The 24208-nt window shown below is 34.8% G+C and overlaps 2 protein-coding genes and 1 pseudogene across 2 annotated transcripts; all 3 read left to right on the top strand.

Annotated features, from left to right (window-relative positions):
• Positions 1-394: 394 nt before the first annotated feature.
• On the top strand, positions 395-4949 carry LOC103839178 (berberine bridge enzyme-like 25). Its single transcript, XM_009115666.3, has 2 exons — positions 395-1847; positions 3665-4949. The coding sequence occupies exons 1-2, from the start codon at positions 1345-1347 to the stop codon at positions 4785-4787; spliced, it is 1626 nt and encodes a 541-aa protein (XP_009113914.2). The 5' UTR covers positions 395-1344; the 3' UTR covers positions 4788-4949.
• Positions 4950-5412: 463 nt separating this feature from the next.
• On the top strand, positions 5413-8644 carry LOC103839180 (annotated as a pseudogene).
• A 4173-nt stretch (positions 8645-12817) lies between these two features.
• Positions 12818-14620, top strand: LOC108869645. The gene has a single exon (XM_018654345.2). The coding sequence runs from the start codon at positions 12818-12820 to the stop codon at positions 14618-14620; it is 1803 nt and encodes a 600-aa protein (XP_018509861.2).
• Positions 14621-24208: the final 9588 nt, after the last annotated feature.

Raw genomic sequence — 24208 nt, 5'->3', positions numbered from 1 at the left:
TTGTTTTACCCAAATTGTTTTACTCAAATTTTTATAAGAAAGTATAAATTGTTTTAATCAGTACAAAAAATACACTTGACTTTAAAATTCCATGGTGGGCAGCTGCCCACCCTTACCTAACGTAGTGTAGCCTAGCCTCTGGGCATCCTTATCTCTTTTCCGTGAATTGAATCCTCTTTGTGGAAACCTCATCCTATTGTTTTTCTTTATTCTCAAGTATACTTCCTCTTTGACTGGTATCAGTTTTTTTCTTGTGGATTTAATGTTCTTATATAATTTTCTTTGCCTACATACTCTAATGAATACCCAGTGTTAAAAAAACAACTTAAAACGATTTGTTTTCGTTAGATCGTATATGTATAGAAGTGTAAGTTTGATTGATTTGCTTTGACGAATAAAATCATATTAACTTTGACAAACCAAAATTTAAATATAAATGTATTTTAACTAAATTTAGTTTATATATTTTCAAAACAATATTTATTAAAAATAACTTTATACAAATATTGTAAATATGTTAATTATAACTTCAACTAAAAAGCTGAAAAAAGCATTATCCAGGGACCCTCAAAAAGAGATTTATCCTGATCACAAGTTAAATTTAAACTATTGTTACATAATTACCAATGCTAAATGGATTTAGTTGTAATTAGGTCCGGTTCTAGGGTAGTGCTGGTGGAGCAAAAACACAAGGTCCAACAATTTTTCAAAAAATTTAGTTGGTTTTGGGACCCTAGTTTCAGAAAAAAGAGCCCAAAATTTTTAACAATTACTGGAAATTTTTTTTTTCCACCGGACCATTAGAAAGTTTGAGCCGGGACTTGTAATGAAGTGTAAATATGAACAATTTTTTTCATTGACAAAAAAAAACTGACATTCATTTCCATCTTGAAGCCTAATTGTGTTTTTTTGGCCTTTTTCTAGTAGTAGGCTGCAGGGATGGGAATTTCAGAACCACTCCATGCATTTTCTTGTATTCTGTTCTTAAGTCTGTATTTTCTTTTGTATACACAATAATGCCAATTTCTTCAACTTCCCTTCGAACTTTACAACGCGAGTTAACAAAGTTATGCAAAAGTGGGTCGTTTGATTGTCACGCCTGTTGTCACGTTGTTAAGATATTACTGAACTTAGTGTTTTTTTTGTCACATCATGTGACAAAATAGTCGTACTCGATGTAGACATAACCATTGAATTTGAATTTTGAAATAATTACACAATTTTTTTTGATAAAAATAATCACACAATTTGATCACAATCTTTCATATAAATTTCTTCCCTGACGAAAGAACACTCATAACATATTCCATCTTGTCCTCGCAGATTCTGCTTTTAGTTGCAGGGATGAGAGTTTCAAAATTAGCCCCTGCAGTTTCTTATATATCGTTTTTAGCCCTATATTTTTCTTTCTACACAGTAGCATCAACTTCTTCAAACTCCTTACAAGATGACTTCATCAATTGTCTCCACCAAAACACAAATGTCGATTTTCTACTGGACAAAACATTCTTCACTCCTGATAGGAACGCCTCGATGTTCATTGAAGTCCTTAACTCGACGGCTCAAAATCAACGATACTTGACCACATCAATGCCTAAACCAGATTTCATATTCAAACCGGCTCATGAATCTCACGTCCAAGCTTCCATCATATGTTCAAAGAAACTGGGAATTCATCACCGCGTTAGAAGCGGCGGTCACGATTTTGAAGGCTTGTCCTATGTTTCATATATAGAAACACCGTTTATAATTATTGATCTGTCGAAACTGAGACAGATCAATGTTGATATTGAAGACAATAGTGTTTGGGTTCAAGCTGGTTCTACAGTCGGTGAGCTTTACTACAGGTAAGTCTCGTTTTGTTTTAAACACAAATTTATTTATGTTTTTTTTTGTTACTGAATTTATTTATGTGTTTGCGTTTATATATTATGAAAATTTGCTATGCAAATATTATATTCCTGAATTACCGAAAAAGGTTTATCTACTACTTGTCTTACTCAAAACTTTGGATTATTGATTATTGGTTAATAATATCATCAAAACTCTTGTTCACCTCATTTTTTTTAAACGCGTAGCTCATGTTCTATTTCGATATTACACTGATAAACTAAAGGTTTGATTTCAGATCTGAATTTTTTTTAAAAAAAACTAGAAAATAGAGTAAAAAATATATAAACTAAAGAGTAATTCTTGGGTTTACCCCCTAAGGTGAACCTCTAGGTTCCAACCAATAGGATTTCATTATTTCAAATTCGATATCTTCTAAAAAAGGAAACAAAATATTGTCAAGTTATATTATGTTTTTAAAATAAAAAGGTAAAAAAAATAATAGTTACAAAAAAAAAAGATTTTTTTTTTTAAAATATTGTTAACGTCGTCAGCAAAACACTAAACCCTAAATCCTAATCCCTAAACCCTAAATCTTAATTCCTAAACCCTAAATCCGAAACCCTAAACCCTTGGGTAAATCCTAAACCCTTGGGTAAATCATAAACCCTTGAATAAATCATAAACTCTAAATCAAAAACACTAAACACAAAAATCCTAAACCCTTGAATGTTTTAGTGTTTAGTGTTTTTGATTTATCCAAGGGTTTAGGGTTTATCCAAGGGTTTAGGGTTTCGAATTTAGGGTTTAGGGATTAGGATTTAGGGTTTAGTTTTTTCCTGACGACGTTAAAAATATTTTTTGTAATTACTACAATTTTTTTTTTAATTTTTATCTTTTTATTTTAAAAACATAATATAACTTGACAATATTTTGTTTTCTTTTATAAAAGATATCAAATTTGAAATAACATAATCCTATTGGTTGGTGAACCTACAGGTTTACCCTAGAGAGTGAACCCAAGAATAAGGGCCTGACTGGTTCAAACGCAGTGGTTGCGGTTGCGGTTGCGGGAGTTTGTGGATGCGGGCGGTTGCGGTTTCTAGCGGTTTTAAGAGATTTGTACGACTGGTACTGCGGTTAAAAATTGGTGCGTTTGCGGGTGACTTATGACTGGTTAACTACCAAATGCGGTATCTGTCAAATAATAAATTAATAATATTTACATTTAATATACTTATAAAAATATCAAAAATTATAAAATTATAATCAATATAAAATTTATATTTAGAAAGTTATAATTTTAATTTTTGAAAATTTATTGAAAATGTTTTTATTATAAAATTTTATAATATTAATTAAAATATAATAGATATATTTTAATATTTTCATAATTTCAATTTTAAAATTTTTATTAAATATTTTTACTTTTGTATATATATTATTTAAAAAAAGCGAAAAAATTTTTTACCCTCCCGCAACCGCCCGCAACCGCAAACGCTAGTTGGAGCCAGCTTTTGAATTTATGAGATTCGGAGCGGTTTGAAACGGTTTAGAGCGATTTGAGTGATTGTTGCAAACCGCCGACAACCGCTACCAACCGCAAAAGCTGCGTTTGCGGGTGGTAGCGGGAAAACCAGTCACCCCCTAAGTCTAACTAAAACATAGGTTGAATTATGTTAATTTAACGTTTTTTTGAACGAGTTATTTTAACGTTTTCTAAATACTTAAAACTCTTATATATGTTTGACTTGACAATATGCAATGACAAAACGTAACCACACACAAGAGTAAACAATATTTGACTATAGAATCTTTTGTTTGTTAACTGTAGAATTTCAGAGAAGAGCAAGATTCATGGATGTCCTGCTGGTATATACCCGAGCTTAGGCATTGGTGGGCATATAACAGGCGGTGCATACGGTTCCTTGATGAGAAAGTATGGTCTTGCTGCTGATAATGTTCTAGACGCAAAGATAGTTGATGCTAACGGCAAGTTACTAGACAGAACCGCGATGGGAGAGGATATGTTTTGGGCGATTAGAGGAGGCGCAGGAGGGAGTTTCGGGATAATTTTGTCATGGAAGATCAAGCTTGTTCCAGTTCCTCAAACCCTAACTGTCTTCACGGTCACCAAAACACTAGACCAAGACCCAGGATTCAAGATTCTTTCAAAGTGGCAACAAGTTGCGGACAAGCTTGTTGAAGATCTCCTCCTACGCGTGTTCTTCACCATAGCTGGAAACAATGAAAACAAGACAGTGGCGATGTCATACATAGGTCAGTTTCTTGGCGAGAAAGGCAACTTGATGGAGGTTATGCACAAGGATTTTCCAGAACTAGGACTAACTCAGGAGGATTGTATAGAAGTGAACTGGATCGAATCCGTTATTTACAACTCTGGATTCCCGACAAGCACTCCTCCTCCTCCTGAAGTTTTGCTTCAAGCAAAGTCACCTATGGGAGAAGTTTACTTCAAAGCCAAATCCGATTTTGCTAAAGAACCTATTCCTATTTTAGGTCTTAAAGGGATGATCAAGAAGATTCTTGAAGAAGAAGCTGCGCTAATGGTATGGACTCCATACGGTGGAATGATGGATAAAATCCCTGAATCTGAGATCCCGTTTCCGCATAGAAGCGGAACCAGCTTCATGATTCTGTATTACAGGAGCTGGTCAGACACCGAGAAGAGACCAGACATGCGTATCAAATGGATCAGGGAGTTGTACAATTACATGACGCCTTATGTCTCAAGTAACCCAAGACAGGCATATGTGAACTACAGAGATCTAGACCTGGGACAGAACAGCAACAACTCAAAGACAAGCCTCAAACAAGCTCAAGTCTGGGGAGCAAAGTACTTCAAAGACAATTTCAACAGATTGGTGAAGATTAAAACAAAATCTGATCCAGAGAACTTCTTCCGACACGAACAAAGCATCCCATCTCTTTACTGAAGCTAAGCTGGTGATATAATACTCCCTCTGTTCCAACTTTTTAGTATTTTTACACATATTAATAAAACACGTTAAACTACCATAATAAAATGTATCATTTTCTGTAATTTTCAATTTTCGATAAAAAAAAAATTCAATAAAGTCAACTAATTTTTTTGAAAACACAAAAAATACGATTTTTTTCATAGAAAACACAAAAAATACATTTTTCTGAAACAATTTTTTTTCTTCTAAAAAGTCTATCATTAAAGAACGGAGGGAGTACTCTTTAAATAAGTATCATCATACAACAAGCTCGAATAAATGGAACAATGTTTCTTTTTCTTCCTTTATTTCAGACAATCTCGAAAAATCTCTTATACATTATTTAAGAAGTGATTATGACATACGTCATCAGCACATTTTTTCACTAAAAAGATAACACGGTTTAAAAAATTATGACATGGCATCACTTGATAGTGACATGTATAATTTCTTTTCATAAATGTTTAATTCAAGATTTATAAATAAGGTAATAATTAATAACTTATATATCAGCCATTAGTGTAAATTTATTTTAAAATTTTATTTTTTTCAATTTAAAAAAAATATAGTAATAATTGACTTTTTATTTATGTTTCTAAAAAGTTGTTATATATACACATATATATATTATTAAATTATTTGAAAGTGTGCCCTAAAAATATAAATCTAAAACAATACTAATCAAATATATTTTTAGTTGATATATAATGAGTTGACTAGAATTTTATTTAAATTTATCGGCTCATTAAGTAAATTAACATATTGATTTTTACCAATTTAACATATCTGAATGAAAATAAAATAAAACTGAAATTTATTAAAATATATATACATATATATATATATACACATATATGTTTAAATATAACTTATAAAACTAGTAGAAAATATACATATTTAAATAAATAGTCATTTCCTGTCTATGAATAATAGAAATCCAAATTAATGTTAAAGGTTGTGTCTTTTCACTATAAAAATGTATCTTTTCATTTTAAAAGTTTCATTATTTAAATAACATATTTATAAAAGTGTATAAATTTATATTTTCTTAATAATGTTCTTTTCATCTAAGAGTTGCATTGGTTAAATTTTTTTTTTTAAATGTACAAAAATGTGTCTTGTGGTCCTAAAAATTGCATTTGTTAAAAATAAGTTATCAAAATGTGTAAATATGTATATTTCTCAATGTCAAAAGTTGTAACTTTTCATCCTAAAAAAATGTCTTTTCATCTTAAAAATGACATTGCTTTAAAAAATATTGTCAAAATACATATAGTTATAGACTAAATTTTTGCAGATTGGGATCAAACAATAGAGCAGAGCTTCCTTAAAGAGAGAAATGGGAATTTCAAAACCATCCCCTGCATTTTCTTTTCTTTTGATTTTCGCCTTATATTTCTCATTCTACACCATAACACCAACAACTTCTTCAGCTTCCCTCCAAGATCAATTCATGTTTCTTTCCCACTCGAAAGTACGTTTTTCGCTCCTGCCAAAAACGTTTCCATGTTCAGCGAAGTCCTTCAGTCGACAGCTCAGAATCTCAGGTACTTGACAAAGTCCATGCCTAAACCGGGATTCATATTCAAACCGCTCCACGAGTCTCACGTCCAAGCTTCCATCATCTGTTCCAAGAAACTTGGAACTCATGTGCGCGTCAGAAGCGGCGGTCACGACTACGAAGGCTTGTCTTATGTCTCGGAGATCGAAAAACCTTTTATAGTGATGGACCTGTCCAAGCTGAGAAAAGTCAACATTAATATTAAAGACAGTGCTACGGTTACAGGTAAATAAAAAGACAGCAAATAAATTTTCGCTATTATAGAAAGATTACTAAGAAATTATCGCATCTAAAGAGCAGTTTATTCCGAAATTTAGTCAAAAATGGAATTGTGACGCTAGGATCTATCTTTTGACTGTATATTTGATCAAGAAACTTTTTTTGTTACCTGTAGGATTGCAGAGAAGAGCAGAGTACATGGTTTTCCGGCCGGTTTGTGCTCCAGTTTAGGAATAGGCGGGCACGTAACCGGCGGTGCATATGGTTCCATGATGAGGAAATACGGTCTCGGTGCAGATAACGTTCTAGACGCAAAGATCGTCGACGCCAACGGTAAAATACTCGACCGAAAAGCGATGGGCGAGGATACGTTTTGGGCGATTCGAGGAGGCGCTGGACGCAGTTTCGGGATAATTCTAGAATGGAAGATCAAGCTTGTTCCTGTTCCTAAGACGGTAACCGTCTTCACCGTCACCAAAACGTTACAACAAGACCCTGGAAACAAGATTCTTTCAAAGTGGCAAATGGTCGCGGACAAGCTTGTCGACAAGCTATTCATCCGGGTGATCTTCAACGTATCTGCAAACAACGGAAGCAAGACCGCCATGACGTCATATAACGCTGTGTTTCTTGGCAACAAAGGCATGTTGAAGAAAGTTATGAACAAGAGCTTTCCGAAGCTAGATCTAACGCCGAAAGATTGTACCGAAATGAGCTGGCTTGATTCCATTGTTTACATCTCTGGATTCGCGAGCCGCAGTCCTACCAAGGTATTGCTTCAAGGGAAATCTCCTTTCCCGAAGAACAACTTCAAAGCCAAATCCGATTTCATGAAGAAGCCTATTCCTGAGTCAGGGCTTAAAGGGATCTTCAAGAAGTTGCTTAAAGAAGATAATCCGATGATGATGTGGAATCCTTACGGAGGAATGATGGCGAAAATCCTTGAATCACAGATCCATTTTCCGCATAGGAAAGGAGTCATATTCAAGATTCAGTACGTAACGAATTGGCCTCAGTGACAGGAGAGCAAGCAGGCACATCAAATGGATCAGAGATCTCTACAGTTTCATGACTCCTTATGTCTCGGCGAATCCACGACAAGCCTACGTGAACTACCGTGATCTAGACCTTGGATAGAACAAAAAGGGCTGTAAGTCGACCATCAACCAAGCTCAAGTCTGGGGAGCTAGTTACTTCAAAGGAAATTTCGAAAGGTTGGTGAAGGTTAAAACAAAGGTTGATCCAAATAATTTCTTCAGACATGAACAGAGTATCCCGCCTATGCTGGTTCAAAACTGAAGCTCAAGAATATCAAATTAGAATAAACTATAAGAAATCAGACCCACTGGAGCTAGTTAGGTATGCAGAGGGAGAGTGCCAAGCTTGGTATAATACAAGAGATACTATACCGAATCTGCCAAATGTACAAACTAATGAAGAAACACAAGCCTTAAGTTTGAATAATATTTGTATTGTGGATGGTTCATGGACCTCCACAGCTAAGTTTAGTGGAATATGATGGGTTTGGAAGGATACATTGGGGAAGATACAGCTCATGGGGTCAAGGAACTTGCAGAGGAGGGAGACAGCTCTACACTCGGAACTGGAAGCGCTAAAGTGGGCAATGGAGAGTATGATTCAACACTCGACCTGTCAGAGGTTTGGGACGGACTGCAAAGATTTGATTGCAATGTTAGAGCAACCACAAGATTGATCCAACTTCTCAACTGAGCTGGAAATCATTCAAACTCTTCGGTTATGTTTTTCGGACTTCAACATCAGCTACTTTCCAAGGACGCAGAATGAGATTGCTGACTCTTTAGCTAGGAATGCACGTTCTTTTCATAGATCCTTATGTTTTATTGGTTGTTCTATTCCGGTCTGGCTCCCCAAACCACCTCAAGTTTGAGTAATAGAATAGCCGTTTGCCGTAAAAAATAAAATAAAATAAAGTTAAGGCAAGCATTTAGCACTTTGTTTTACCTAAAATTTGAAGCGTTGCTTCTTATGAGTCAGACAAGTTGTTTTTAATTAGTTCCCAGTTCCTTGATCAGCTTTACTGCACTAGAATCGTAATCGAAAGCTTGTTCTCGTTCTCAATTTGTTAAAGTTTGGTTCGAGTGGACTATCATTGTGTTACACACCAGTAGTCTTGTCTAACACATATCTTGGGCTTCAGTCCTTTACAATTTGGGCTTTTATATTCGTTTTGTACATCTCTTAGCGTAGTTAGTGTTTATGTTTTATACCGCCACATTTGTATAAAACATAAGATGTTTTATGTATTTTGAGCCAATTTACTCTTCTATATAAAACTATAATCAATAACAGAAAACATATTCGGTGTAAGCCCTTAATCAAATTGTTTGACTAAGGATTGGTTAATGTTTTTTAACAAGGAGATTTGGATTTCAAATCCAAGAAAAGGCGAATTTATGATCTTGAGCGTGGTGCAAGAGGTAATGTATTCAGTACTTTCTTCTTACCATTTTCCGATTTATTGTATTCACTTAGGTCTTTGTGACATTTATTTTAGGACTAAGGGCATGAGTGGTTTAAATACAGTTGTTAGAATTTGTGGATGCGAGTGGAACTAAATGTAAAATATTGAAGACTTCATAATTATTTTATTCGATTTTCTATTAAAATTAAACAAAATGTAAGATGTTTCTTTTGAATAAATTAAATATTAAACCGAAATGAGATTGTTGTTATGATTGAATGGAAATGCTAGAGACAAGGGGTTACACTTAGGGCTCACACGTCCCGAAAGTGACAAGGTATCTATCGAAATAGCAGAACCTGTCACTGGTAACCATTGTTACTAGTCGTATGTCGCTGCAATGGTCCACGCAAGTTGCAAGACATGATCAAGGCATAATCAAATGCGGCTCCCACCGGCTATTGTATATGTGTCATGGTTTTTGGCACCTTCTCACAAGTACCGTGTGGTCTCTAGACACGGCATCCCCAGTGGCGGATCAAGCAGTAATTTTTATCTAGGGCAGACATATACAACACTATTAAATATATTTATAAATTTCGATTATTAACCGGGACATTAGTAAAAATTTGTACACAAATACACTGATTTTAAAAGTCCATGGTTGGCAGCTGCCCACCCTTATGGCCTTACCTAACGTAGTGTAGCCCCTGGGTATCCTAATCTCTTTCTCGTGAATTGAATCCTCTTTGTGGAAACCTTATCCTGTTGCTTTTCTTTATTCTCGAGTATTGCTTCCTCTTTGACTAGTATCAGTTTTTTTTTTAATGGATTTGATGTTCTTATATAATTTTCTTTGCCTATATAGTGTAATGAATACCCAGTGTTAAGAAAAACAACTTAAAACGATTTGGTTCCATTAGACCGTATATGTATAGAAGTGTAAGTTAGATTTTTTGCTTTGACGAATAAAATCATGTTAACTTTGACAAACCAAAATTTAAATATAAATGTATTTTAACTAAATTTAGTTTTCTATATTTTCAAAAGAATATTTATTAAAAATAACTTTGAACAAATATTTTAAATATGTTAAAATTATAATTGGCGATATGAAGAGAAACGGCTATAGTTTCTTGCTTTTATCAACAAAAAATGAAAAATACTATTTATATCTCTCGTAAATAATCGGGTTAGGTTTAATGTATTTGGTAAAATTTAAGGTTCGGTTCCTATATATTCTAACATAAAATATACAAGAAGACTTCTAACCCCTAAATATACTATTTTCTACAAGACTTAAATATACTAGTTTAAAAACCCTAAACTCAAATAACTAACTAAATCATTTCATTAAACTTAAAATCAACTTTAAAAATGTTTAATATACACAAAACTAAAAACAGGTCAAATTTTAACTTTTCAAAAAAAAAAAGTTAAGCTTCTACTAATCTTAAAATACAAACACACTACAACATATGTTACCAAACTCTAAACCAAAAAATACCATGACACACTACATTCACTAATCTATGTTGGAAACAATTCAATTTTACCATATCTTAATTTCTATAATTTACAAATGTTTATAATTATATGATTTCAATTTTCTCCCATCAAAATATTATTTTAGAAAATTTACAAATTATTTTTAATATATATTATATGAGAAGATATCCAAGAAGTCTTACTTACAAAACTACAAAATATTTCGAGAGCTTATATTCGTAAAAATGCATATTAATTTTTTGTTTGGTCATAAATGATTGGTCAAAATTTCATTAGTGTTTTGAGTTAATTTTGCATCTGATTAAAATTGAAATATATTTTTGCATTTAAAATCAAGTTTTATGTCATTTTTGGCTGATTCCCAAGATGTATTCCATATCGTAAGAAACTAAATCATTTTAACCTAATTACCGAATCTTTTGACAATCCTGGGCACACCATCTTTGAATATAAACTTAAGTTAAATCTGAACTATTGTTACATAATTACCAATGTTAAGTGGATTTAATTTTAATGAGGTGTAAATATGAACAAATTACTTCATTGACAAAAAAAACAATTGACATTCATTTCCATCTTGAAGCCTAATTGACAAAAAAAACAATTGACATTTATTTTATAGCTACAGAAACCCATTTTAGTTTGTTAATTTTTTAATTAGTTAGTGAAATTATAACAAAAGGGTCCATGATAAACCCATTTTAAATACAAAAAGACACCAAAATTTATTTTAAGCTTCACCATTCTCAATTTTTCCATTGACAAAACCTAGTTTAACATTAAGGCCCATCTTTTTAATTTTTTTTTCTTTGAATACCACAAATTTCTTTTGCTTCAGTTTAAGGAAATGCAATACAAAAAGCTGAGAATTTTTTTAAAAGTCTCTATTTTATGTTTCGTCCACTGCTATTAATTTTTTGAAAAAATTGCCAAAACAGAACAAAAAAAAACATAATAGTTGTCCCTATGATATAAAACCATATTTGTCCATTTATTCTCCTTTTTACCTTTTTCATTTCTTAAATTTAATGAAATAAATAGTTTTATGAATCCAAAAAATATTTAAAATATAAAAAATTAATAAAATACCTATATACACAAACACATTTTTTTGGTTCAAAAAATTGATAAATAAAATTTTAAAATTACGTTCCACTAAAAGTAGAATTCGTCTTCTACGGAAAATAAGTTAGTAAAAAATGAATTTCAGAATAAACAAGTCCATCTACTTTTTTAGAATAAACAATCTAAAAATAATTAAAATTCTAAATATGGGTAATGTGAATTCTACTAATTGTAAAGATCGCTACTTTTCTTTTGAATGAAGTTTCTACTTTTTGAATTATTCTAAAATTCCGGGTATGTGAAATCTAAACTTAACACGAACATATACAAAAAGTAGAAATTGTAGTCAGAATTTTTATCATGGTTCTACCAGTGTAGAAGGTGCCTTTTACGGATAAAATAACAGTTTTTCCGAAAATTAAGGAAGTTTCAGTTAAAAATAGGGAAATTTGCCAATATGGAACTAAATCTCTAAAGTATTGTCCCCCTAGAACTAAATTAACTTTTCACACATTTGGACAGTGACTACCCTTTTTGTATATAAAAATTCATAAGATTTTTTTTACAAAGGAAAAAAATATGGAAAAATAGTTAACTTAATGTAGATAAGCATGTGCATGTGAGAAAAATATTTTTGACATCAAAAGATGTTTACATAATAATTTGAAAAATTGGCTAAATGTGCTAGTTAACCATATCTGCCATCTACGGCGGTTTAGAATACGTAATCTGAAAGAAACACAATGTTCTAAGGCATGTAGGCTGCATATTATAACGGAAACGTATACAACTAGTAAGGCAGAATATGAAGTTCACGATTTCCTCTATGCTCTATATTTCTGGTAGATTTAAAACACTAAACAATGTCATCTCATCAACCGCGCTAGAAAATAAAATCTAAATCCTTCCTTATTATAAACCACGCAAGAAAATACAATCTACAACATGTCTTTATATCTACTATAGTAGTATATAACATCCTATTTATTATTCTATTTTCTAAATTGGTAGAATGCAAGTTCTATAACGGTTAGTAAACTAAATCCGGAAATCTTGGTAAAAACGGTTATGAAATATTCTCTAAATCTTTTAAATATTTTGTTTTCCTTTTTTAATTGTTATTTTTCCTAAATTGTGGTCTTCTTCATCGTTGTCTCACGATTTCTTTTTTTTTTTTTTCTTCTTCTCTAATTTTTTCCTATCTAAACCATGGATTCACAAGAAGAGGTTGAATGGTGTGACAAAGAGAAGACCAATGGAAATGATGTGCGATTTTCTTTGGTGGATTTTGTGAAGGAGGGTCAACATTTTATTTCGAAAACGCTTTTGAAGGCAGCATTCGAAATATGTGCAATGAAACATAATTTCGACTATAAGTTTGTCAAGTCGGATAAAAAAATGTGGTACATTCGTTGCGCAGATGATGATTGCAGCTGGCGTGTTCGTGCAAAGGGGTTACCTGGTTCATCTTATTTTATCATCAAAAAGTATGTACCTCATCATTCATGTGCTGCATCCAAAAGGAAGGGTTCTGTTCGGACAGCTTCAGCAAAAACAATTGGTACTCTGGTTATGCATATGTATGAAACTGCTAAAGAAGGGCCGAGATCTAATGATATAGTCCAGTATATGCGTTCAGAACATGGACTTGAGATATCCTATTCTTTGGCATGGGATGCACGTGAGTATGCAATCAACAAAGTGAAAGGCCTTCCAGAGGAAGGCTATGAAAAAATTCCCAAATACTTGCACATGATGAGGGAAGCTAATCCAGGGTCACACACGTCTTATGAAAGGGATTCTGAAGGGCGATTCAGATTCCTCTTCATCTCCTTTGGTCAGAGTCTTCGCGGTTTCTATGTTGCAATTCGGAAAGTTATTGTTGTGGATGGGACGTTCTTGAAGAGCAAATACAAAGGGGTATTACTGGTTGCTACTGCATTAGATGGAAACTCTAATTTATATTTTATTGCATTTGGAGTTGTCGACTCAGAGAATGACCTTGCGTGGAACTGGTTTATGAGACAACTTAATGCGGTCATTGCTGACGAGCATAGTTTAGCTTTTGTGTCTGATAGGAATTCCTCGATTGCTAAAGCTATTGCTAACGTGTACCCGCAAGCTCATCACGGAATTTGCATTCACCACTTGCTGAATAATGTCGTAACATATTTTAGTGGGAAAGGTGTGGCTGGTTTGGTTGCAAAGGCTTCTAAAGCTTATCGAGCTGCTGATTTTCGTAAGCTGTTCACTGCTATTTACTCTATTAGTCCTGAAATTGGAAATTATCTAATAGAAGCTGATGTGAGGAAGTGGGCTCGTTGTCAATTCCCGGGTTACAGGTATGATATCAACACTACTAACCCTGCGGAGTCGATAAATTCTGCTTTGCGTACGCCTAGAGAGTTTCCAGTAATACCTCTAATGGACAGCATTAGGGAAATGATGACTCGATGGTTTTTCCAACGTAGAACTTTAAGTTCTAAGCACTCAAAGCCACTGACCATTGCTGTGGAGAAGAAGATAGACAGAAAGATTGAGAAGGGTAAAAAGTTTAAGGTCTTCCCGATTAGCGATGACAGGTTTTTGGTTCAAGGTGACACTTTTGACTGCATGGTTGACTTGGTCAGACGCACGTGTTCTTGTGGGAAGTTTGATCTGATGAAAATCCCATGCAGGCACGCCATAAAAGCAGGCTTCAGTGTTGGAATACAAGCACACACACTCACAGACGACATATACACTACTGCGTCATGGCGCACGGCTTATGAAGAAAGCATAAATCCTATTGGTGTCCCTGAAGATGCTTGGACTGTTCCATCTCACGTGGAGCAGACGAAAGTCCTTCCTCCAGAGTCTAGACGAGCTGCAGGTAGAAGAAAGAAACACAGATACGAGACAGTCGAAGATAAGATCCGTTCGTCACAAGGAAATCAAGGCTCTAAAGGTCGCAAATGTAGCCGATGTGGGATTCGAGGGCACGATAGGAGAACATGTGATCGAGCAATATAGGATACTCAGTTCGTTTCATGCACGATAGGAGAACATGTGATTTGGGTTACTATGTTTCAGACTTTATGCAAGTTCTGTTTACGCAAGCTTTATTCATCTTGATTTATGCAAGTTATGTTTCACGTTTTTTAGGATACTATGTTTCAGAGACTATGAAAATTAGGTTTGTTTGATAACGTTGTTCATAACACGACAATAAAACTGGAAATCAGATTGGTTCAATATTTGAAAATGTAACTTGAATCAGAGAACCATTACAATATCAATCACATTTGGACCAGAGACATAACAAACTGAAAAGGGTTCCTACGCAACCTACATCAAGCGAATGCTTATGGTTCATAACTTCTTCATGCACTGTCTTCTTCATGGAAATTCTCAGATCTTCAATTTCCTCAGCAACTCTCGCCTGATGCTCAGACATCCTTTCAATCTCATCAAGCAGAGCCTCGTCCACCCACTTAAAAATATGATTTTCTTTTTTTCTCTGTTTCAAAACACAAAACAAATCAATTGACATATAGAAGAATATGAAGTAATGAATTATCAGATTTACCTGTAAACCAATCTCACATCTGAAGAATCGTCTGTATGGGTTCTCTTCCGTTTTTGAAACATAAGTGACAATCTTCTTTCCACACCAGCATCTGGTAGGGATCGCTCCATGGTATTTCGTGTTCGTCATTCTCTTTTGAGGAGAGATTTTTTAAGAACAAGTAGGAGAAAAAAACACCGCAAGATGTAGTGTTTGTGGCCGCTTTATGATCTTATATAAGGAATATAATTAGGGTTTACAATGTTTCTAATCGGATGGGCACATATGGTCAATTTGTATGTGTTTTCATTATAAAGATTTGTTTTGATTATTATGAATTTTTCAGATTACTAATGATTGTGTTGATAAATTTTGGCACCAAATAGATTGTGGTATTTTAGTGTCATTTAGGGTATAGGGTTTGAAATCGTTTGTCTTCTTTAGTGTCGTACAAGGTATAAGGTTTAATATAGTTTGTCCTACTTTAATGCCATTTAGGGTATAGATAGGTTTAGATTTCGGTTATGTTTTGATAAGAATTAGGACATCGCATATCAATCATTTAGGGTATAGATAGGGTTTCATATTGTCACCTAAAAAGTAAAGAGAAAGCTACTTCAAGAGTCAAATAAAACAGTGAAATAAGGTAGTAACTAAAGGAGTAAAATGGTAACTAAAAGAGTCAAATAAAATCACCAAATAACAATATACTTCCTACACAAGTCATAACAGAAAGAATTTTATTCAAGTTCCACTAGAGCACTTGAAATTGTCTTCGGGGGAGTGAATTTTGCCATCCTTTCAATAAGGACATGATCAATAGCAGCTTCCCATAGGTCATAAGCAATCTTCTGCCGCGCTTCACGAATGTTGTTATCATTCACCAGGGAAAAGTCCAAGCCTAGAAGATGGCATTCAATGTGCTTCAAGGCATATACTCCACAGTCACTGCTACTTTTGTTCAATAAGAAGGGCATTGAGACGTAGGAGACGGTATACTGCTTGACTTGATACTGTCGACTCTTAGAAGACTGAATGGCTTTGACAATTCTAGGGATGAGAACTGCAAATGGCTCCACTGCACCGGGGTGTCTCAGTCCCTCACAGTCAAAGACCTCTATCGACCGAGTAACAAAGTTGACGCACATAGAGATCCAGTGCTTACCAACATTTAGGGGGACATACATGCGGTTAACATCAAGATCCCACATTAGTCTTGTTCGTCCGTGTGCTGGAAGTTCGCCAATGCCGTACTGTTGTAGCAGTCCGCCCACTTTGAATTTCTTCTTGTCCTTCTTATACTCGTTGTAAGAGTTCGTAATTTGATTACTGAACAAGCATGTCACGAAGGCTACTTTATTTGGAAACCATCGCCGCAAGGAAGTCCTATCAGTGAATAACCACATCATACCATCAATTTCCTGCATAATTTGATAAAAGACTGTAAGTTTGTGTACACAAAATAAAAAGGAACAAGGTAATAACTGACCTTATTCAGGAGCCACTCTGAAGGTCCGACGACACGAGTTACTAACTCATTTGTGAGCATAGATGGTCCAATTTTTAGTTCTCTGCATTACAAAATTCAGTATCAAAATGGTAGAATTGTTAAAAAAAATTAAAAATATCAACTTACTTGAAAGTTTTGGTCCAGTCAACAAGTTTGCCCCATAATGCCTCAGGGACAAACACTAGTGAGTAATCGGGATCATGTATCCGGTCCTCAAGTGAGTCCACGTCTTTCAGAGTAGGTGGTCTCCAATCCGCAGGCTTAAACGAAGACAGTGGAGTGGCAAAGTCAGCTGGTTCATTACCATCCAGATGTTGTGAAGGATCAAAACCTTTAACATGAGATGCTTGAGAAAGGTTTCCCATGGCTTCTTGTAAAGAGTCTTGGGTCCCCTTATCTACACATCTCGCTGATTTGGTCAAATTCTTCAAAAAATCCATCATTTCATTTTCATCAGTTTGAACATCCTGTTAATAAAAACAAGCATAACATTAATACTAAAAGGACAGTCCATAGCAAAATATAGAAAAGTACATTACAAAATAGTCAATCCCACAAGTCATCATCATTAGTTCATACAAGCCGATATATTACATATTACAATACAAGGACATTACATCAAAAGAGTCGACATAGCAAAATACACAGAGCTTCATTTTTTGGTTACCTCTCTTACTGGCCGAGGGCTACGACGAACCGGAGGAGGATCGACATTTGCAGATGCCTTGCCTTTTCCCTTTGCTGCGGGAGGACCCGTACTATGAGATGATGGTCCTTGGTCTTTTCCAATTGTTGCTGAAGGAGAGAGAATCTCAGATGTGTTGCCTTTTCCCACTGTTTCCGATAGACCCTTAAGCTGAGAGACTTGTTCCTTGAGTTGAGACACCTCATTGGCAACGTTGTCAAAACGCTCATGTATGTCCTTCTGCACCACTTCCTTAAAAGAGTTGAAAGAAGCGGTGAACAAACCTTCAATGAAGGTCTTCATTTCACTAGAGACACCACTGTTGTGTTCAGCCGCACGTTGACAAAGCAGTTGTTTCTTTCGAGACTCGGCACCAGGATCAATTAGCTTGCGCATGCCTCTTTTCGCAGTAACAGCCGGTTCCCCTGCAACTACAGTCGGTTCCTCTTGTTCTGACGGTTCTTCTGCAACATCAGCCAGTTCATCTTGTTCTGAATCAGAAAGGTCCATATGTGCAGGCAAAGACTCAACTTCCCAATCGAAATGCGTCCAGTCTTGTTTCGCATTGATCAATTCAACAATACGACCAACTCTTTCGTCCTTCTTTTCATCTTCCCTAAGGAACTCAGTATCAGCAATCACATCGAAATCACCAGTAGATGATATAAATGTGAACAGCTCTCCCTGCAAGAACAAACAAAACACTAAGCTTACATTGAACATTTATTGAACTCAATATTTAAAGAAGAAATAACAGTTACCTTATCAAAGTGGGACTCTAGGCTGGTGATATCTTGGTAGGATACTTTACCACTACCTTTCCAATTCCTACATCTCATTTTCTTCACGTTTTTTTTTATTTTTTTACCCACTATAGAACCAATGTCTGGAATTGCCTCCATAATCCATATCTGAAACGCATATGAGAATCCATCCAACACGTAGCTGTTCTTCGTATGCACATCTTCTCTTGCTCTGAGTATTGATGCAATCAGCTCATCATAAGCGCGAAGACCCCAAGGATACATCCTCAATTTCTCAAAATCCATCACCAAGGGCGGATGTATTCTTGAGGGATATACACTTTCCAATCCTTAGCCATGAGGAATGATTGTATAATGGACAGATAAACTAACCTCACTCTGTCCACATACGACCACTCGTTACACACCTTAAGGAGCTCATCCCTTATAGTATATAAGTTGATCTTCGCATTGGTCTTCAGCACATTAGCCCAGAACCCCTTATCATTCTTCCAGTTAATGAAGTCTACGTCGGGTTCCTCTTTGTACTTCAATCCAGTCACAGCATAAAATTCTTGCATAGAAAACCTAAGAGGCCTCTTCGCAAAAATAAACCACAGCTCGTGAAGCTTGGAAACCCTGAGCTGCTTGCACATGAAGCTGTGAATAATCTTCCCTGAGTAGATGAGGTTGTTCTCTATGATCGCCAGAAGAGGCCCGAAGACAGGGTCTTTCAAAACTTCCTCATACTCATCTTTCAGAGCCACCTTTACCGCCTTCAGAAGCGTCCTTCTACATGTGTTGTTAATCTTATCCATCTGCGTCTCAGCACCTTCTTGAAGAATGCGTTTAGGAAACTGGTGAGCCATTCCTAAAAAACATGAATTCCATAAGTTAACAGCGAACCAAATATAACCATCTCACATTTAACTAGTTTTTTACAATTCAAAACTACTTAGAAACACAAATCGAAACAAAATATAATCAACTAGCAAATGTGTTTTCCTCTAAAATAAAACAGAGTCAAAGCTACGCACCAAATGAATAACAAAAGACTACACACTATCGACAAATTCAATTCAAATAACAAACTCGATCCCAAAACAAGTATGTAAAATCGATGTCTAAAGCATGTCAAAGTCATTAGCTTTTTCAAGTCTATTATGAATTCTAAACCTTAGTAAAGCCGATACCAAACAAACTAGAACTCAAAATCACCTCAACAACAAGCCAATCTCACACCCCACTCAACCACATTCCGCCTCTGAAAAACATAAACTTGTTTCGATTTGTGTTTTAAACTAACTCTCTATCTAGTACAATTTGTAGTACATGCAAATAAACATAAAGAACAAACAAAAAAAAGCAAAATCGTAAAGGGGATTTCAAAGCCTAACCTTCAAATTGTCAGAACCGAGATGAAGGAAGAGCAAAAGAAAACAACTGTGAAACTAATCGTCCTTAATCGGGGAGGAGAAGCTACTCCCGAGCTTGAGCAGCTTCAATGGTCGGCGGCGGCGGAGATAAGAACGACAATCTAACCGGTGGCACTAACAGAGGAAATACGCAAGAAGGAGGAGGGAGAAGCGATGTGACTCCTCGTTGAAGCTCTCCGACGAACCAAGAATCTCAGAGGCGGAAGGTGTCGCCGGCGAGAAAGAAATCGTCTCTCGATTGGGAAAGAGAGTCGGAGAGAACGGGATCGAGAGTTGGGTAAAAATTGCCCTATTTTTATTTAATTAAGTATTTCCTTTTTAATTCATATAGTTTTTAAAATTTTATTAACTATATTATAAAGAAAAGGACAAAACAGTAGATTCACAAAGTATTAGTTCTAAGGGGCGGAGATAAGAACGACAATCTAACCGGTGGCACTAACAGAGGAAATACGCAAGAAGGAGGAGGGAGAAGCGATGTGACTCCTCGTTGAAGCTCTCCGACGAACCAAGAATCTCAGAGGCGGAAGGTGTCGCCGGCGAGAAAGAAATCGTCTCTCGATTGGGAAAGAGAGTCGGAGAGAACGGGATCGAGAGTTGGGTAAAAATTGCCCTATTTTTATTTAATTAAGTATTTCCTTTTTAATTCATATAGTTTTTAAAATTTATTAACTATATTATAAAGAAAAGGACAAAACAGTAGATTCACAAAGTATTAGTTCTAAGGGGACAAGAATTAATTCTATACGGACAAGGTTAGATAATTTAGTTCTAAGGGGACAATACTATAGAGATTTAGTTCCATATTGGCAAATTTCCCTTAAAAATATTATAATTTCCTAAAACGTGTCCTGGTCGATTTTCTTTGTCAAAATATCAAAAAAAAAAAGATTTTGGCTTTTCTTCTTCATTAATCTATGATTTCTCCATAGTTTGTCTTGTGATTTTCACAAACTCTTGTTCTATGATGCATATCTATACAATATGTAGTGTTTGGGAATTTAGTGCAAGCACGGGATGAGATTTTTCGGCTGATGATAAAGAGGGTAGATTACTTTTACTGGAATCAAGTTCTACCTTAGAGGATATTAAAAGAATAGTTTTGGAGGATTTTAGAAACCAAATGCAATTAGGTTACGGGATATTTTTTATTTGTGTCGTGTGTTTTATTTTTTTTTAATTGTTTTTACATTTTTTTCCTTTCTGAAATATTATGGGATTACCTTATTTTTTTATCTTTTTCTATTAAACTTTTGAAAAATGGTTTTTATTTATGTTTAATTTGATTAAGAAAATGTTAGTTTTAGGATTATGAAAAATATTATACTATAAGGACAACTTAATGATGGTTTTATACCATACGGACAACTATGTTGTTTTTTTGATCTGTTTTAGCAATTTTTCCTAATTTTTTTAAGACGGCCAATTTTTTTTTGATAAAATAAATCACACAGTTTGATCACAATCTCTTATATAAGTTCCTTCACTGACAAAAGAACACTCGCAACATACATCCATTTCCATCTTGTTCTCGCCGATTCTGCTTTTAGTTGCAGGGATGAGAGTTTCAAAATTATCCCCTGCAGTTTCTCATATATCGTTTTTAGCCCTATATTTTTCTTTCTACACAGTAGCATCAACTTCTTCAAACTCCTTACAAGATGACTTCATCAATTGTGTCCACCAAAACACAAATGTCGATTTTCCACTCGACAAAACATTCTTCACTTCAGAAAGAAACGCCTCGATGTTCATTGAAGTCCTTAACTCGACGGCTCAAAATCAACGATACTTGACCACATCAATGCCTAAACCAGATTTCATATTCAAACCGGTTCATGAGTCTCACGTCCAAGCGTCCATCATATGTTCCAAGAAACTGGGAATTCATCTCCCACTACAAGAAAACAAGGGGATTCTGATGGCCGAAATCGTCGAAAATTCGTCGGAATAGGCCTATTCCGACGAATTTCTGACGAACGCGTTCGTCGGTATCATTTCGTCGGAAAAAAAGGATTCGTTGGAATTTCGTCAGACCTTCCGACGACTTTCTGACGAATACCGAGAAATGTCACTCTGACGAACTTCCGACGATATTCCGATGCGGACACACGAGACCAGAGTTCATCGGAAAAACTATATACCGAAGGAGACGGATCCTCGGAAGATACCGACCAACGAAGTCCTCGGTATATACCGACGGACTATGATTCGTCGGAAAATACCAACGGACTTTGATTCGTCGGAAAATACCGACAAATTATAGTCCGTCGGTATTTTCCAACGAATCATAGTCCGTCGGTAATTTCCGACGAATCAAAGTCCGTCGGTATTTTCCGAGGCTTTAGTTCGTCGGAATATATCAATTTTAATAAGAATTAATTTTGCATTTTTATATATATTTTTATATGAAAAATTAATTAATAAATAGATAAAATTTGAAATTTAAAACTAATAATATTATAGAATTTAAATTCATACAAACCGAAATAGAAAAAACATTCAGAAAGTTTAAAATTCATGCAAAACGAAAAAAAAAACATTCAGAAAGTTTTAAAAAGCTGAAAAAAACTAAGAAGTCAAAGACATCAAACGATCTAGCTTCTGCATTATCTCGGCGTTGAACTTCTTCTGGGATGCCAGCTCAGCAAGGATAGTGGCATTCTCCGAACGGATAGTGGCATTCTCAGAAAGGATAGTGGTGTTCTGCTCCTCCAATGCCCCAATCCGTTCATCTTTGTCATGTAGCTCCTCGAGAATCATGGGATCGGCATACGGAGCTTGCGAAGAAGATGCCGGATACGAAGAAGCACGGCGGGCCAACCCAAATAAACGGCCTCCTTTCCTTTTAGGAACCGCCTACAAAAATATTTAAAGTTAGTAAATATGGACAAATTAGTAATCGACATTATAAAAAAATATATTAATAAAAAAAATTACCTTTTCAACCATCTCATTTATTTGCAATAGGGACAAGTTGGTTGAAGCTCCCGTAGAATCGCCGTCATCAGAGAGAGGCTGAGATTGAGTTGCTATTTCAGCTTCCACCAAATCAACGACACCTTTGATCACGAGATCCTGAATTTGACCCGTCTTCTTGTTAGTGTGAGCCACCTTAATGAGTTGGAGACGATCAACGGGATTACCGTCATTTTCTTCGATCTAAAAAACCGCCATTATTAGCCAAGGAATATATAAAATATTTATTTAAAAAATATAAAGATAAATAATAAAAAAAAACTTACAAGTTCATCCTCCTTAGTAGACATAGAGCAAGCGCCGAGGTTGTGCACATACATACCTTTCCCGCCACGATCGCTCTTCCGGTTCTTGGAGATCCTAGAAGACGTCTCTGTAGTTTCTTCCTTCTCCCAATGAACTATCAACTGCTCCCACACCGTCCCGTTGATGAACCGTGGCCTCTTGTTCTTCTGCCAAACTGTCTTCCACGCGTTTATCTGCTTCGTATAAGAGTCCATGGCCTTTTCGTTGAATTTCTTACGGACTGTTTCCGTGAGATCGGAGTGCCAGTTGAACTCTTACTACAAAACAAACATAATGTAATAAGTAAATATATTTTAAAAAAATGTAAATACTTTAAAAAAATGAAGAGTTTACCGCAAACTGACGAAACCACAACTCTCGTTCTTCGAAAGGAATCACACTCCACTTTGAATATCCAAAACGAAGCATGGAGTACATCATCTGGTTGATGCTCCTGCTAATGCCATTTTTCGACTTGGTGAACCTTTAAAAAAAATACAAGTTAGTTAACAAGTTAATTAATGGAAAAAAACATAATACTACAAATAAAAAAAAATACTAACCAAGTGATATGTCCTCGTCGTGGGTTGGGATGGAGAACCGGGAGATGCTCTCGACCTGGTTGTTGAACCAATAGATCAACTGGCATGACCCCCGGATCCTGTTGAGCAGCAGCGGGAGGGGCAGCGGGAGCTGGAGCGGTAATATATGCGGGAACCGAGTTTTGTTCGTGAGACAATCCCGATGCACGGGAACTGCTCACCGAACTACGTCGAAGACGGGCTGCGAGGCGGGGTACATCCTCGGACCTTAAAAAAAATTAATACATCAAAAATCTTTTCAAATCATTTCTATTTTTAATGTTTTTATTTATATATTTACAAAAGGTTTTATAAACGTTTAAAAAAAAACAATTAAACCTTTTATTATACATAGTTTATTACTGGAAACTTATAAAAAATTATAATTTTTTTTTATTATACATGATTTATATATATATATATATGTATACAAAATTATAAAAAATTTATAAATATAGAAAAATGTTGTTAAATATTTTTAAAATTTTTAAAAAATGTTTTATTATACATAGTTTATTACTGGAAACTTGTAAAAAAATATAAAAATTTTAAATTTTTTTATTATACATGATTTTTATATATATATATATATATATATATATATATGTACACAAAATTATAAAAAATTTATAATTATAGAAAAATGTTGTTAAATATTTTTAAAATTTTTTAAAAACGTTTTATTATACATATTTTATTATTGGAAACTTGAAAAACGTTTTTAAAAATCAAAAAACGTTTTAAAAACAGTAAAACGTTTTGAATTTTAACAAAAATACAAAATAATTCCAAAAAAAACTTAAACAACAATCCAAACAACAATCCTAACTTATA

Source organism: Brassica rapa, chromosome A09 (genome assembly GCF_000309985.2).
Source record: "Brassica rapa cultivar Chiifu-401-42 chromosome A09, CAAS_Brap_v3.01, whole genome shotgun sequence".
Classification (NCBI taxonomy): domain Eukaryota; kingdom Viridiplantae; phylum Streptophyta; class Magnoliopsida; order Brassicales; family Brassicaceae; genus Brassica; species Brassica rapa.
Note: the sequence above shows the minus strand (reverse complement) of the source record. Positions and strands in the feature narration are given on the sequence as shown.